General features: G+C 42.4%; 1 protein-coding gene across 2 annotated transcripts in view; it reads right to left on the reverse strand.

Moving 5' to 3' along the window:
* Positions 1 to 1,257: 1,257 nt before the first annotated feature.
* Positions 1,258 to 15,423, reverse strand: part of FIGN (fidgetin, microtubule severing factor) — a 173,086-nt gene continuing 158,920 nt past the window's right edge. For both annotated transcript variants that reach the window (XM_060257207.1, XM_060257206.1), the window contains one exon: positions 1,258 to 5,635. In XM_060257207.1, the coding sequence (XP_060113190.1) occupies positions 3,387 to 5,635 (2,249 nt within the window). In that variant the 3' untranslated portion in view covers positions 1,258 to 3,386. The remainder of the gene's footprint in view (positions 5,636 to 15,423) is intronic.

The raw sequence follows: 15,423 nt of genomic DNA on the forward strand, positions 1-15,423 counted from the left end.
TTCCTGTATAAGGAGACATATAGAGTAGTGATCCATATAGAGAAGAACATAGCAGCATTTAAAAGAGAGGTGAGTGGGTGGGAAATGGCCTTGTCCACAGATGAAGTGCAAAAGCATTTGCCTTCCTTCTAGTAAAGTTTGTTTGTTAAGATGAGCAAATGGAGTCTGAGCACACTGGACAAAGTCTAAGCAATTCCATTGACTAGGAAACTTCTATAGCAGAGAGCTGATAGAATGTCATCGCTTGCTTTCTGTCTAAAAATGATGATGGGGTAAACAAAACTATTCCCCATGTCTGGCAAAGCACTCTGTCCGTCTAGCTTACACTTGAGATGAAGATCATCAGAGCTTTCAGCAATGGATTAACAATGCCAAATTCAATATTTTAAGGAATGGGAAAATCAATGCTTGGAATTAGTTTACTCTTCATTATCTTGTATTTTTTCATATATAAAATAATCAGTTCTGTGTCCAAGATTCATAATGAGAAAGGAAAAGTCAAAATGAGTAGGGGGAGTGGAAGATATCACATTGGTCTGGCAGGACACTTACTTAAAATCAGATAATAATATTGATTCAAAGGGATTTATAGATTTTGTGATTAAAACACAAGTTAAGTTTCCAAAATGTGCTTTTAAATCAGTACAGCTTGATAGCAAACAGAAAATGCAATGGATTGGTCAGCAATCTGAATCAGTAAATCCATCCGAGAGATCAATACAAATCTATAGCAAAGGGGGCAATTGGATTTCCCAGCCAGAAAGGAAGATGCAATGGGAGAGGTCTAAGGGGATAGAAGGGGGAAAGGAAGGTATGCACTTATTGAAAAAGCAAATCCTCTAATAAGGTTTACTTTACTATATCTTTAGTGAAAGGCACTGTTTTTACAAAATAGACCATCTGCTTAAAAAAAAATTAAATTGAAGAAAAATTTCTAGAATGTAAATTTTGGTTAATTTGCTTGGTTTCTTTTTAGCAACAGATGTTTAAAAGTTTTAAAAATTAAAAGGACGTAAAATGTCAGCAGTCTATCCACTGTTAACTTTTCTAAATGCTTAAATATTTTAGCTGAATATACAATCCTGAGCACAGTTACACCATTTTGAGACTATTGACTTCCGCGGACTAAAAGGGTGTCACTCTGCCAAGGATAGCCCTGTAAAGGTCACGTATGGCAACTGGACAGTTGCTTTAAAAGACACAAAATAGCCAGGTTAACTGGCTGGAATTTTCTCCCCCCTTAGGACTTCCCCACCCTTGCATTTACTTCACTTATTAAAAAAGGTACGTTACTTAAAAGAAAGATTAAAAGCCAGTGCTTTTGCAAGTGTTCTGCCACTCTCTCTTTAAAGTAAACAAAAAAAAAAAACCTGCATTCCTGCCACAAAAGAAAAGACTGTTCTGCTCCTCTGGCCGCAGAGACTCCAAATGCTACAGTGTACACTGCTCAGGGCCATTACCAGCATCAGTCAGCTGTCATGAAAAGAATTGCTCATAAAAGCATTAAAGAATGAAAAGAGAGACAATGTGAAGCAGGGGCACAAGCTGAACAAAATGCCACGTTATGCCAGCCAGCCCGCCTTTTCAGAAGAGGAGAATCTGCAGCCATTTTGTCCTTACTGAGGAAAAGACAGGAAAGGTATACAGAACGACACTTCACTTCTGGAAGGAATCTCATCGCCTGGTTCTTTCAAATTCATTAAAACAGGTAGACATTCTGAATGGAATCTGACTTGCCCAGCTCCTTACTTTGCTTCCCAAGAGAGTTTAAAAAGAAAAAAAAAAACCTCACACGCACAGACACACACACCAAAAACTGAGGTAGAAATAAAATGATGGGCATGCTCCAGCTGGAAAGGGCATGAAATGAGTACACTTAAAATAAAACAAACAAACAAAAAAAAAAAACCACACCAGGCAATGCACATTTACTATTAATCTATGTGGGGAAAATTAAGAGATGGGGGGAGAAGCAAATGCAATCTGAAGGTTTAATGTTTGCCTTGCTTTTGTTGTTTGGTCACCACTCTACAGCATTACTGTAAACAGCTCGACAACCCATAAGCTCTCTCAGTGACCTAGAATGATTGTGATCTATTGGCTCAATGAAACAATCAGAACACCAACAACTCTAACCAAGATACAAAAGCAGTGGTTATCTTAAGGTAATTTGCCTCTCAGAGTCATTAGCTAGATGTTGTATTTGACTGTCCCATAAGATTATATAATTTGACAGAGTGGCTTTTCTTTGTTTCCCGCACATCGTCTTGCAACTCATCACAAAATTGTCAAGGACTAAGGATTTTTACTGCCATGAAAATTTCTCATGCTCTGATCTGATCCCCAATTTTTTTTTTTTTAAAAAAAAGAATCATTTTTAACACTGATACCCCTTTGTTTCTATTTTAAAAGGTTTAAAAGATTCCGTTATAATACACTTTTCAGCTTGTTCCTGGATACATTCAAAGCATTTCTCTTTGCCATTTTTCCCAACTGTTGAGGTAAACATACATATTTAATATAAAGTAACATTGAAGCCTAGCCTATTAACTCTCAGAAGTACATAGTGCCTTCAACACAATCCTTTGAGGTACTGTACAAATCACAATCACTTTCCTGAGTTTTTTTTCTTTTTCTTTCTTTCTTTCTTTTTTTTTTGCAGACAGAACATTAAAAGAAATGAACTGTGGAAAATTAAGGTCCAGATTACCGTTACCCTGTTTTACCTGTTCTTAAGTTTAATACTGCAGAACAGACAGGATTGAGGAATACTGTTGCTCTTAAAAGACTAGCTGAGGAAAAAAAAAAAAAGATCTGGTTCTCTGTCGCAACACAATCGTTCATTTCTTTAGTCCCATAACATTTTGAAGTTAAAGCTCTTTATATTAGCACATGCCACCAATGTAATTGTGAGGCAAACAAAATAATAATAATAATAATAAAAAAAATAAAGCACCACTTCAGGCACTTGACAACAACTAAATCTCAAGAACAGCAGAATGGAAATCAACACATAGGGTTCATGTCCTTCTTGGGGGGGCGGGATATCAACCCACTTGGCTCCTTGCTCCATGGTGAGAGTGCGTTGTCTAGCTTGAACGGAACGGAGCATCAACAGATGCCTTCTGTTATCTGTGGCTTTTCAGATCAACAAGCTTCATATTTGATGCCCTATTCCTTCAAGCCTGCACCTGGCTCTTTAGACACAAGGCAATCATCGGGTTCCCCCCCTTCCCCCCCCTCAGTACCCTTTTACAACTTTAAACACTACTGGAAAAGGGGTTCCATGCCCTATATAGCAGGTTGTATGCGTGTGTGTGTGCGCGCGCACCAACATTCATTACATTGTTTTGTTTAGTTTTGTGTTTTTTTTTAAAAAAAAGATGTCACTGACTGCAACCAAACATTTTGTTCCATTCAACATATGTGTCAAGCTCTTTTTGAGATATGCTAGGCTGTATCTTGCAGAAAGCGTTTTCAAAGTCTTGATATGTAACGGGCCTCAATTGGTTGGGCATAATGGCTGAAAGGTCTGTGGTTGGCATGGCGTGGAGTGGGCCTACGACCGCTTCCTGACACAACTGAACAACATCCAGTCCCGAAAAGCCTTCCGTACGTTGGACAAGCAGTGCAACCTCCTTGTCACTGAGACAGTAATTGTGCTGTGAGAGCAGTTGTACTATTATCTGGTGCCTCGCTGTGCTGTCAGGAAGTGGGATTAAAAGTCGTTTCATGAAGTACCTTCGAAGAGATTCATCTATTTCTTCCGGTTTACTGGTGGCACAAATTACTACTATTTGGTCCTCGGCAGAAGTTAGAACAGTGTCCAGCTGCATAAGGAACTCGGTTCTCATCCGACATACTGGACTGTGTTCTTCATTCACTTGGGATGAAAGCAGCACATCAATGTCACTAACAAAAATCACCGAGGGCTGGCGACACCTTGCCACAAGGAAAGAGGCATGGACAATCTTTTCCCCTTCCCCTAACCACTTTGTGACAAGGCCAGAGCCAGCAATTTTGAAAAACGTGGCCCCCAGCTGACTAGCTATACATCTGCCCATTAATGTTTTGCCCGTTCCCCGAGGTCCAAACAAAAGGATGCTCCGAGGTAGAGCAGTCAGCCCATTGAATGCATCTGACCTCAATACTGGCCATAAAACCTCCTCTTTAATGACAGCCTTTACCAGATCTAGGCCAGCAATGTCATTCCAGTCCACAGGAGGTCCTTGGTTGATAATCTCGTTGGTTACAATGTCAATGAGGTGTGCGTCAGTATTCTTCAGTTGCTCGTCCACAGAGTGGTTGGATGAGGTAGCTGCACGAAGTCCTGGGCCTTGCATTGAGTGAGGGAGGAGCTGCCTGTGTTCATCGCCATGTTCGTTCATTACTGGAGAGCCATACTTCCCAAATGGTTCACTTGCTCTCGACCCAAGAGAATTTTTAGCAGTATTGTAGGAAGGGGGTGTTAGAGCCCTACTGGGCTGGCTGAATTTTCTTTGCTGTTCAGAAGACATGATCTGCTTCGTTGGCTTAAATGCTAAGGAGGATGTTTCAGCACTTCTGTCAAAGCCATTCCCCCTATTGGCATTTGAAATGCTGTTGTCAGGCATCCTATACATGGGACTCTGTGTGGATCTCTGTTGGCCATAGCTGTAATTTCCATAACTGGAGTCCATTTCTCCTTGCCCTGCCATATAGAAAGCTTTTCTTTTGAGGGAACTTGCAGAACTGTTTGTCAGGGCAGAGGGCGCAATGGGCGTTAAACCATGACTCTGGTAGCTGTAACCAGGGACAGTGGTGGGGGGCAGAGGAGTTGGAGCAGGGATTCCTGAAGGCAGGTATGCTGAAGGAGGAGGCGCACCACCAGGGCTATATCCAGGTCCAACAGCAGCTTGAGGGGGATAGCTTGCAGATGGATAACTGTAACTGGAAAGGTTGGTTGTCCCATTGTAGCCCGGTACTAGTGCTGGTGGGGGTGGCGGGGGTGGAGGTGGTTGTAACAGCCCAGAGCTATGCAAAGGGGATGGATGAGGGGAAGGAAGTGCAGGTGCTGGCTGGCCACTGTAACTCGTATGCAAGTAAGATCCATTGTATCCTGTGGCATATTCCTGAGATGGGAGCCCTGAATGCAGGCTAGGGACCGTATGACTTCCACATGTACTACTGGAATAACTCGGTTCTGTCAGGTTACTGGCCACCCCAGGTGAACTCCCTATGCTAGCCGAGACATCTGTTGGAGGGAGGGCAGTACTTACACCAGCTTTGCTGGCACTAATAACGTCTGGGACACAGTTCATAGGATAAACACTCTCAGAGTTCAAAGAAGGCTGCCAGGGCTCGCTCTCGCTTTTTCGACCATTCACCAGCCCTGACGGAGGCTCTGAATAGTTACTCAGGAGGGGTCGGTCTGCTGGTCCTTCCAAAATACCAGAATATTTTTCTGCATATTTTTTGAGCAGATTTGAAGCAGTCAGAGCAGAGATGTCATCATTAGCCCAAGCATACTGATAAGTGCGCTGAAGATGTCCACGGTAAGCTTCCACCTTGTGGGCAGGAGACCGGGTGGTAGAAGTGATGTCAAAGTGCTGTTCTGGCCACTGGGCATGCTCTGGCGTCCACTGCATCTTCAAGCCTAAGGATATAGTAGGAGGGGAGAAAAGGAGAAATCAAAATTAGCACTCATACAGGATAATGCAAAGCTATCTCAGTAGATGCACCCGATTTCCTCATTATACCTCTGACAAATGCTTTGCTCAAAACAAGACATTATTTAAAACTGTATAGATTTAGGTAGCTTGTAATAGTCTATTGCCAACAAAATTTTGCTTTAAATATACCTACGCATATGTGTCTCCATGCCATATTTTACTAATTCAGAGGGAGAAAATGGAATCAATGATTTGAACCACATTGCATTTTTTTAAAAGGATGACTGTGTTCCACACTGTATTCTTCTTCTTCTTTTTTTTAAGGATAACTGTACATCTTCAATAGTCTTAGAATTGGTTTGGTGTTTGGAAACATGTTTTAAATATTCTCAGCATTCTGTCTTTTCCTTATTGCCGTTTTAAATTTTAACAGATCTAAGGTAAAAAAAAAATTGAGACACAGCTGACAGATCATATCGAGGATACCTTTCTTATTTGGTACTGAATACCTAGTTAGCACAGTATAATGCACCCTGCACAGAACAATATGACACAGACATAGCAGGTCATTCCATAATCCAACTCTCATCTAAAGTGGTCCACAACAGTTTCAAATCTGCTTCGTGGAGTGCAGCAAAGCAATCTCCCAGGCAGCGCTCCGTTGCTTTCATCACACAAAGCTTACAACTCGGTATGAATTACAACTGGCTGCTCTCTGCCTCACAGTTCTGTTGTTGAGGCTGGGGGTGGGGGGAGAAAGCACTCAAGCATCACTTGCCTGTCGGTCTTTTTGCCTGCTCTCCCTTCTTCTCCCTCCTCCTTCCTTCACCTCCCCCACCCTGCCTCTAGGATACAGGAAAGGGGGGGGGGGAATACAGCAAGAGAAGAAAAAATTAAATGCGGCCCAGTTGCTAAAAAGTTGGGGGGGGGGGGGGAGGAAGCACTGGCTGAAAAAAAACACTACCGGAGCAGACTAAGCAACCCAGCATAACTACTTCTTTTGCACAACTAATCGTGCCCAAGAAATGAGAGGCTCTTGATTCTGGTTCTATCTTTGGTAATCCGTCATGGCACATAGAGTTCACTGGCATTTAAAGACTCCTTCAACTCCGCCTGGCATGGTTGGCAGCCCTTCAGCAATCTCTCCTAATTTTATATATAAAAACATTTTTTTTAAAAAACAAAACAAAACCCTGCAACCTATCTAGTGCCCTCTGGTACAGATTTTCTGATAAGAAGGAAGCTTATAGTCTGAAACAAAGCATCCGTGGCATAGGTTTCCTTCCAAACCTACTGCAGACTATTTGGAGAATCTCTCTCTCTCTCAACGAAGATTGCTTTTTCTTCCCAAACACCCTTGAGCTCTCCTCGCCCGACACCGGCATCCTGACATGGCCAAGCTTAGCCTCGCTGAGCTAGTCCTAATGCCGCAGACAGTTTGGTAACAGAATGGCATGTTTATTCCCTTCTGATCCCCTCTTCCTTGTTTGCACATCCGCTGCACCAGACACAGGAAGTTAATTAGCAGCATGATGCTGTGCTAATTGTGTTAATTTACAAGGTTTTAGTCAAAGAGAATCATGCCAGGGCCGGCACTGCTGTCAGGCTTCCAGCTTAATGATTAAGAAGTACTGAAAACAAGGTGGGAAGAATTGCCGTAATTACACCATAAATTAATAGAGCAACAGGATTCATTTGTAAATATATTTTATTGCCGTTGTGCTCACTTGAATCCGTATTATTTTGGGTGGGGTTTATTGTTCAGATTCACATAGGTGTTTTTTTTTTTCCTTTTGCTGTCAACTGCCACTTAACCCACGGATTTCAAAACAACACTTGAGGCTTCCTCGTCGGCATCAACGTTAGAAGACTTTGAATGTCAGTGGGTAGAACGAAACCTGGAATTTACGTAAAATATCGACAAAAACTCCCACAAACACCCTGTTTCTGGATGCTGAACTTTCAATCTGTGTTGCGCCATTCAGGCAATCTTTTTTAACTAGTGCAGTTGGCTTCATGACAGACCACAGCCTTTTCACTTGAACAGAAGCCACAATTAAAGCGAGAAGGACCTCATTTTACTAAGGCATAGGATTCTCCTTAAAGGCAACTGAAAACACCAAGAACAAATTGTGAGCCCTCTGTAGCAAGTACCTTGGAAAGAAATAAATCAGTCACACAAATTGGACCAATATTCACAGATACAGAGATACTCATGAGTTCTGCGGGTTTAGACTTTGAGAAATGACAGAAGGATACAGATTTCAATTGTGTAAGCCGGATGACATACACTGTATAATGCTTCATTCTAATCACACACATGCAGCGTGTGATCTGATACCAGGTAGCCATACCTTGTCCCCACCAAAGTTTGTTAGGTATCTTGCACATGATGCTGTCAGAGGCCTTAACACCCTAGCCTGAAAGATGCTGGTGTGCCCCCCCCCCCCCCCCATCACCACTTCTGTGTGTTTTCAACAAACATTCTGATGACGAGTTCTGGAGAACTTGAAAGCTTGCACATGTTGTCCTACTTTGTTTGATCGTAACAAAAATAATTATATGGATTTTACACAAATGCCTTAGAATATATTCAGCTGCAACCTGTCTCAACAATAGAGGAATCACAGGTATGAATTTACTGTTTCGGAGCTTAATTGAGAACATTAACACAGGTGTTGATGAACATGTTCTAGCCTAACTGTTTCAGCTATGTACACATTTGCTAGCCCATTTCACCAAATGCAACCTGAATGAAGAAACAGGTTACTATGACTGATAAAAAGTAACACCACCTACTGTTTTCTAGAACTTTTGGGACCCTCATGCAAAGTAAATCTACGGAACTTCCATCAAACATAAAATGCAAGGAAACTTTTTCATTTTTAATACTGAGCAACAGATCGCATTTCCTTGCAATTATTCAGAAACCCTCCCCCCCCCGCCAAATTTGACATCAACCCTACCAGAACGTCCTCTGTTGTTCCTGCCTGGCCCCCACAACCCACCTGCGAAACAATTGTAACCTGTTTGGGGGCCTAAGCCTACAGTATCCACCACCAGAGCTTTCTTTGTAGCAGGAACTCCTTTGCATATTAGGCCACACACCCCTAATGTAGGCAATCCTCCTGGAGCTTACAGTAGGCCCTGTACTAAGAGCCCTGTAAACTCTTGGGAGGATTGGCTACATCAGGGGTGTGCGGCCTAATATGCAAATGAGTTCCTGCTACAAATAAAGGCCTGTCCACCATGGAAGAGATACTGTTTTAGTGCCCCCTCTCAATGGCAGAGGCATGACAGGAAGTTTTTGCAGAATGCACAGTTTGTGGCTGAGTGGAGACTTGAGCTCCAGTCTTGCAGGCCGTAACCACTACTGGCTGAGTTTTAATGGCTGTTAATTTTAATGATTCTGTGTTCCAACTATTAGGTCTCTGAAGAAGCATCATATAAATGTTTGAAATAAATCCATTAACACTGCACTGCTCACAATCCACTGTAAAATCCCATGGATTTTAAGGGATTGCATCCAGAAACATAGAAAAAGGGGTGGGGGGGGGGGAGAATGTATGAAGAAAATACAAAAGAACATGCAGGTGCTAATTTAGAAGTCAGTGTTATATTTGATGCGAAAATATTCTAACAGAGAGGCAAAAATGTACAGCTTAGATTCCCCCAGAAGTTTTCTGCAGACAGAAGGATTTCTGCTTGCAGAACACGGCATTCTTACCTCTTCCCTCCTGTGGCAGCTTAAAAAGACCCCCTCCCCCCATCCTGTTCCTGGGGAACCCCTGTCCTCTAAGAACAAAATTTCAGGAGGTATTTCGGGCTGCCACACAAAAAAGACAGAAGCAAGAAAGGTGCCTCTGCAAGTGGAAATCCTTCTGCCCAAGGGAAAAAAAAAAACTCTAGCGGAATTAAGCCATACAGTCTTTTTATTATAAAATGTGATAGATAGATAGACAGGTAGACAGACAGACAGACATCAATATATATTGAAAATTTAAAAGCAACTAAAGTTTTTGGGAGCAGTGGGGGAATAAAAGGGTAGCCATCCCTTGAGTATAAATGATCGCATTCATCAAAACTGTTTATTTGGCATAATTACTAGTTAGCCCATTGGTTTGCCGTCCTAGCCGTGGATCTGCTCACTGCACAATAATTGAAAGTTTATTTATTGATGCATATTTAAGTACCAGTGCATTTAGCGGAGGCTGTATAAAGCAGAATTTCAGAATAATTATGAAAACATATAGAAAAAAGAAAGGACCAGGGCAAGCCTAAACAAAGCTACACCCTTTAAAGCCCAGTGACTTCAGCAGACTTAGAAGGGAGCAACTCTTCTCAGGACAGCACTGTTAGCCTCGTCGCATTTATTCCACTGCATTGCAATCCATTAGTGTTACTAAGAAATTAATTGTTGGATGTTCAATTGCTCTCCATTTTAACCTATACTTGAGTTGGCAGATCAAAGATTCAAAAATAAGGAACATTATAAGCCCAAGTATCTGTTTTATGGGCTGAGAATACTTTGGCAAATGGCAATACCCCTTTAAAACAAGAGATATCTGACGTCCTCTTTAAGCACTTAAATAACTTGCACTGAAACTGAGATCAGTGTTAGTAAAATTCTTAACGTCAGTCCCATTGACATTTTACACAGCACGGTATGTGTCTTAGATCTATGTGTAGATCTATTTTTTTCAATGTAACAGTTCGATTTGGCATTGAGGGGGGGGAAGCAACAAAACAAATGGGGTATATTCTTCAGAAATACATTTGTTCAAAAGCAAAAACATAAACATCTGATTTTAACCCACAGGAGATTAAACTCTCACGTCAAACAGTCTCAATATAAAAGGTTCTAGGGAATGTTTTCTTGTCAGGCAATACTGCTGCATTCTTGTGTATTTTATAATGTGGCCTATTCAGAACCATTATGTGGCTCACATCAAGTTTTATTATACTCTGCACCACTTTGTCTTACTTAACAGGGGGAAAATAAAATGCCACTGCAAGATACTTAATGGCTTTCACATTCAGAGTTGCCAAACCCCAGTTGGGGGGGCAGGGGATCCCCCTGGTTGGAAGCCTCCCTGCTTTAGGGTTATCACAAGGTAAGGGGAAGGGGGGGCACTCCATTATACCCTATGGTGACCGGTTCCCATAGGGTATAATGGAGAATTGATCTGTGGGTATCTGGGGCTGGGAAGGGCTGGGTTTTTTTTGGGGGGGGGGGTTGAGGTAGAGGAACCAAATTTTCAGCATAGCATGCAGTGCCTCTCTAGCCCCCCCTCCAGGTTTCAAAAAGATTGGACCAGGGGGTCCAATTCTATGATCTTCAAAAAAAGGTGCCTCCATCCTCCATTATTTCCAATGAAGTGAAGGCATTTAAAAGGAGTGCAGTCCCTTTAAATGTGATGGTTAGGACTCCCTTCAGAGTTCAATTGTGCTTGTCCTTGCTCCACTCCCAAAGTCTCCTGGTTCCACCTGGGGCCACCGCGTGGGAGTAGGCCAACTAGGCAGCCACCTAAGGTGCCACCTGGCCTAGGGGCACCATGAGGTGCCCCCTCTCTTCACGCCCTGTGCCCGCTGCCGTCTTGACTTCGGCAAGGCTTCCCAAGGCTCGGGAAGCCTGGGCGAAGTTGGGGGTGCGGCAGCGAGAACGCTTAGAGCCCAGTTCTGAGTGAGCCCTCTGCCTTCCAGACTTTGCCAAGGCCTCCTGAGGCTCGGGAAGCCTTGGCAAAGTCGGGGTATGTGAAAGTGACTTTGTCGGGGTCCGTGTACGCTTTATGCACGCAAATATACTGATGGGGGAGTGGAGGAGTGGGTTTCTACCTGGGGCGCAGGAACCACTAGCGCCAGGCCTGGCTCCACCCCCAAATTCCCCAGATATTTCCTGAGTCGGACCTGGCAACCCTATTCACATATCAAATACCATACACAGAAATATGCATGCAACTTGTTCTGCATTGTGCAGGGGGTAGACTAGACGACCACTGGGATCCTTTCCGCATCCATGTTTTTTATGTTTCTAACTTTGTATATTGCTGCTTGCGGAGGAGGGGGGGGGGGAGGAAGAAAACTTTCTGAAAGGGAAGAAGACAGTTCAAGGCTGTCAAGGCTTAACGAATCTCTCCCCCAAGACTCAACTTTAGTATCACAGCACGTGTGGAGTCCAATCCCGCAAAGTGGCAACTGTCACCCTGCAGCTCTCAAATGATCCCCCGCTGTCCAGAATTATTGCAAATCTAAAGAGAGAGATGCACCTCGAAGGACTGAGCCCCTAGCGTGAAGACAGAGAACACAACTTCATTAAAAACCTCATCCTTAATGTATTCCTAAGGTAGTTCTTTTGACGGTAGTTCTAAATGAGTTACGCATACGGCATAGCCTTTCATTATAAATATTTTGAAAGGGAAAAAAAAACGATAATTTCTTAAGACATTTTGATATGATTGATAAGCCTTAGCTATTAGAATAATGTAAAAAAAAAAACCCATATGATTGCACGCACAAAGTCGTAGGAGACACCAGAGAATGGAAAACAGAAATTCAGCTAAGAGATTAGTGGGGGGAAAAAATCTTAAATATCCTGAAATCTTGCTGGGAATGCTCATAGTTGCTTTATAATTTAAATTTTTATTAAAGAAGTTTAAATAAAGTTCCAGTAAAACAAACACACCGCAACATGGGGTCCAAAACATAGCCTTACATGTACTGTCACATTTGATATTATCAGTAAGCCTTTACAGAAAAAAACTCCTCAAAGGGTATAGATAGATCAGGAAGTTGGGAGCCAGTGAGTTACATTCATTTCAAAGTTAATAGATTATAAAATTCACATACTTTGCCGGCAGTTTCTCAAATATAGTGTCAGAGCTGTTCACATAGTCAAGAACAGTCAAGCTGTTCACATAGTCAAGAACAATGGTTTTTACCATTTTTGTAAAAACCAGTCTCCCGCTTTAGTATTGCCTAGCATAATAATAGCAGTTGTCAGCTTATCCTGAATCAGGACAGCCCACACCTTTTTGCACCAGTTCTGGAGTGGAGGGGTATCAGGTTGTTTCCAGCCAGTGGCAATAGTAATTTTACCTGCAAGCAAAAGTAACGCAACTAATTCCTGTTTTAAAATCATATGAAGCATCATAGATTTTTTTCCCCCTCCCTGAACATAGCTCAGAACACATCACAAAGGGGGAAAAAAAATCTCCTTTTTGCTGCTCTTTCCAGGTCCTTACCATTTCCAAAGCATTCAGCTCAGCAATATCTGGAGCTAAGGATCAATTCTTGCTTCATGGCAAGTATGTACGTAAGTATTGGGTGGGATAGGATTAGCTTGCTGAAGCAGTGAATAAGATATGATACGCCTTCTCTTGTCTTTCAGGAAAAGATCGCGGACACCTTTGCATGGATAAATATCTCACCAAAGCCTGTGGCCTTTGATGCAGCTGGGCTACAAGTATTCATTTCCAATAATATATTGAAAGCAATGTTCAAATTATGGAGAAAAAGGTAGGAGATCTAGCAGTGAAATCCACAAACCCCAGCCTAACTCCTCTCAGTTTAGCCCCTACTACTTATATGACTGGGAAAAGCGATGGCAAACCGTCTCGTAACAAAAAATCTGCCAAGAAAATGTTATGATTTGATGTCACCCCCATAGTTCAGTAACGACTCGGTGCTTGCACAGGGGGACTACCTTTACTTATAGCCACACCCCATATCTGTTGCCAAAGATAGCTATGCTAGTTATTCGTACGGAAAAAGAAACATAGGAAGGAATTTACCTGCAGAAACCCTCCCTTCCTTAGTTCTCACTAGCCTGTTAGAGACAACAGCCTTGCCACACATTAAGTCATTGTATGATGAGGGAAAGTGGGCATGAGTACACTGGTCCCACCACATGCCTCCACATGATTGCCTGGTTGTCTGCAAAGCATGACCATGCAGATGAAGTGGCCTCCCAGACACTCCCTCCTTGTCACCAGCCACTTTCAAGGTGTGGTTGCACTCAAGACAGTGGCACAGAAGCAGGGGAGGAGGGTGGAGTCAGCATGCCCATGCCTTTTCTCCCTCTCCACACTTTGACTCAGTATGCTGGGAGGGTCTTGGCATAAACTTATATCCAGAATTAAACTTTGTCGGTCTTAAAAGTGCCACTGGACTCAAACTTTATTCTATCAAGATGGACAGTAGCAGTGTGCAATGGATTATCCCTCTCGTTAAGCCAACTCCTTCCTTTGGCCAGAGAAAACTCTCCAGTGATTTCTATCCTCATTGTAACAAAACAACATTCACAGTAACCGTACCATATTCCACGTGGGAACCTATGCGCCATCCATATCATTAATTCCAGATGGGAGTTTGAGGCAATTTGTTCATTGCTTCCATTCCCCATTTCAGATCTTTGCAAAGCAAATAAATGAGCTTGGGCTAAACACTGCTTCGGCTCCAAAAGGACCTCCAGCTTCCCAGTGGCCCATTAAAGCCTTTCCTGATCATTCCTCTGCGGGAGTTCAAGAATGAACATGGCTCTTTTTGGACCTGGCCAGAGTTCCTTGAAATCCTGACATTGCTCCATATGGAAAGCAAACTTTAAAGTAGTCAGACACTTTATTTCCCTATTTTTTTTTTTTAAGGTAAAGGAAAGGTCCCCTGTGCAAGCATCAGGCATTCCCGACTCTGGGGTGATGTCACATCATGACGTTTTCATGGCAGACTTTTTACGGCGTGGTTTGCATTCCCTCTACCAACGTACATAATACATTGCGACATGGAGAGAGGTAGTGTCAAAGAATATGTAGAGGGGAAAACTGATTCCCCCAGAGCCTTACACAAGAGCATTGTATGAGTGGAAAGCCCCCCCCCCCCCCAATTTGAGCACTGATTTAAATAACATATCCACTCTTTTCCAAAACCACTCTTTGGAAAAAAGGTACCATAAACATACACTCTTGGAACTGAATCCAAATGCTTCCTTCACAAGTAGAAAGCCACTTCCACTCATGCAAAGGGGCGGCAATTTTGGGCAATTCCCCCATCCCAGTGTGGATACCACACCTCAAACCCCATGCTTTCCCCTTAAGTCCCCTAACCCTCAGGAGCAGCATTTCAGGGAATGCAATGGGCTGTAGAGGGTATTTAAAAAAGAGTGAAATTCTTCTTAGGATCCTTTGTATCCGGCCAATGTTGTGGAGCATCACGCATACCAAAATGTACAAACATCAGTGTGCCAAGAAAAAGAATAAACCAATACAATATGCACCTAACTCACCTAGCTCAAAACCCGAACTCCTGGATTCAGAACAGCACTATTCAGATCTGTATTTAGCAAAATGGCATTTCACATTATTTTTATTTTTTACTTGCAGGCTTATCCCAAAAGCATGCATTTTCCTCTATTGCTCTCCCTCTGTTCTTCAAGTACTAGTAACTGCTCAGAAGACTGAACATTTTAGAATTCGGTCTACAATAATTATTCTGAAGTGATTAAATGCAGATACCTGATTCTATATCAAAGGCGAAACATCCATCAACTCAGATGAGGTCCCAATGCTCCAAGATGTCAAGTGTTCTCAAGTGTTTGGCATCATTGAGCTGAAGATGCTCAGTGCCTTGAAGAATCAGGTCCTTAAATATAGACAATTCTGATTCAAATTTCTGAGCCCAGATCTTATGCGTGTATGTGTACACTTCAGCATTAAAAGTAGAGATACACCATATAGAAAAATAAAAGGACACAGATGTAACTGCGTATTTCAGAATTTAA

The sequence above is a fragment of the Heteronotia binoei genome, chromosome 16 (genome assembly GCF_032191835.1).
Source record: "Heteronotia binoei isolate CCM8104 ecotype False Entrance Well chromosome 16, APGP_CSIRO_Hbin_v1, whole genome shotgun sequence".
Classification (NCBI taxonomy): Eukaryota; Metazoa; Chordata; class Lepidosauria; order Squamata; family Gekkonidae; genus Heteronotia; species Heteronotia binoei.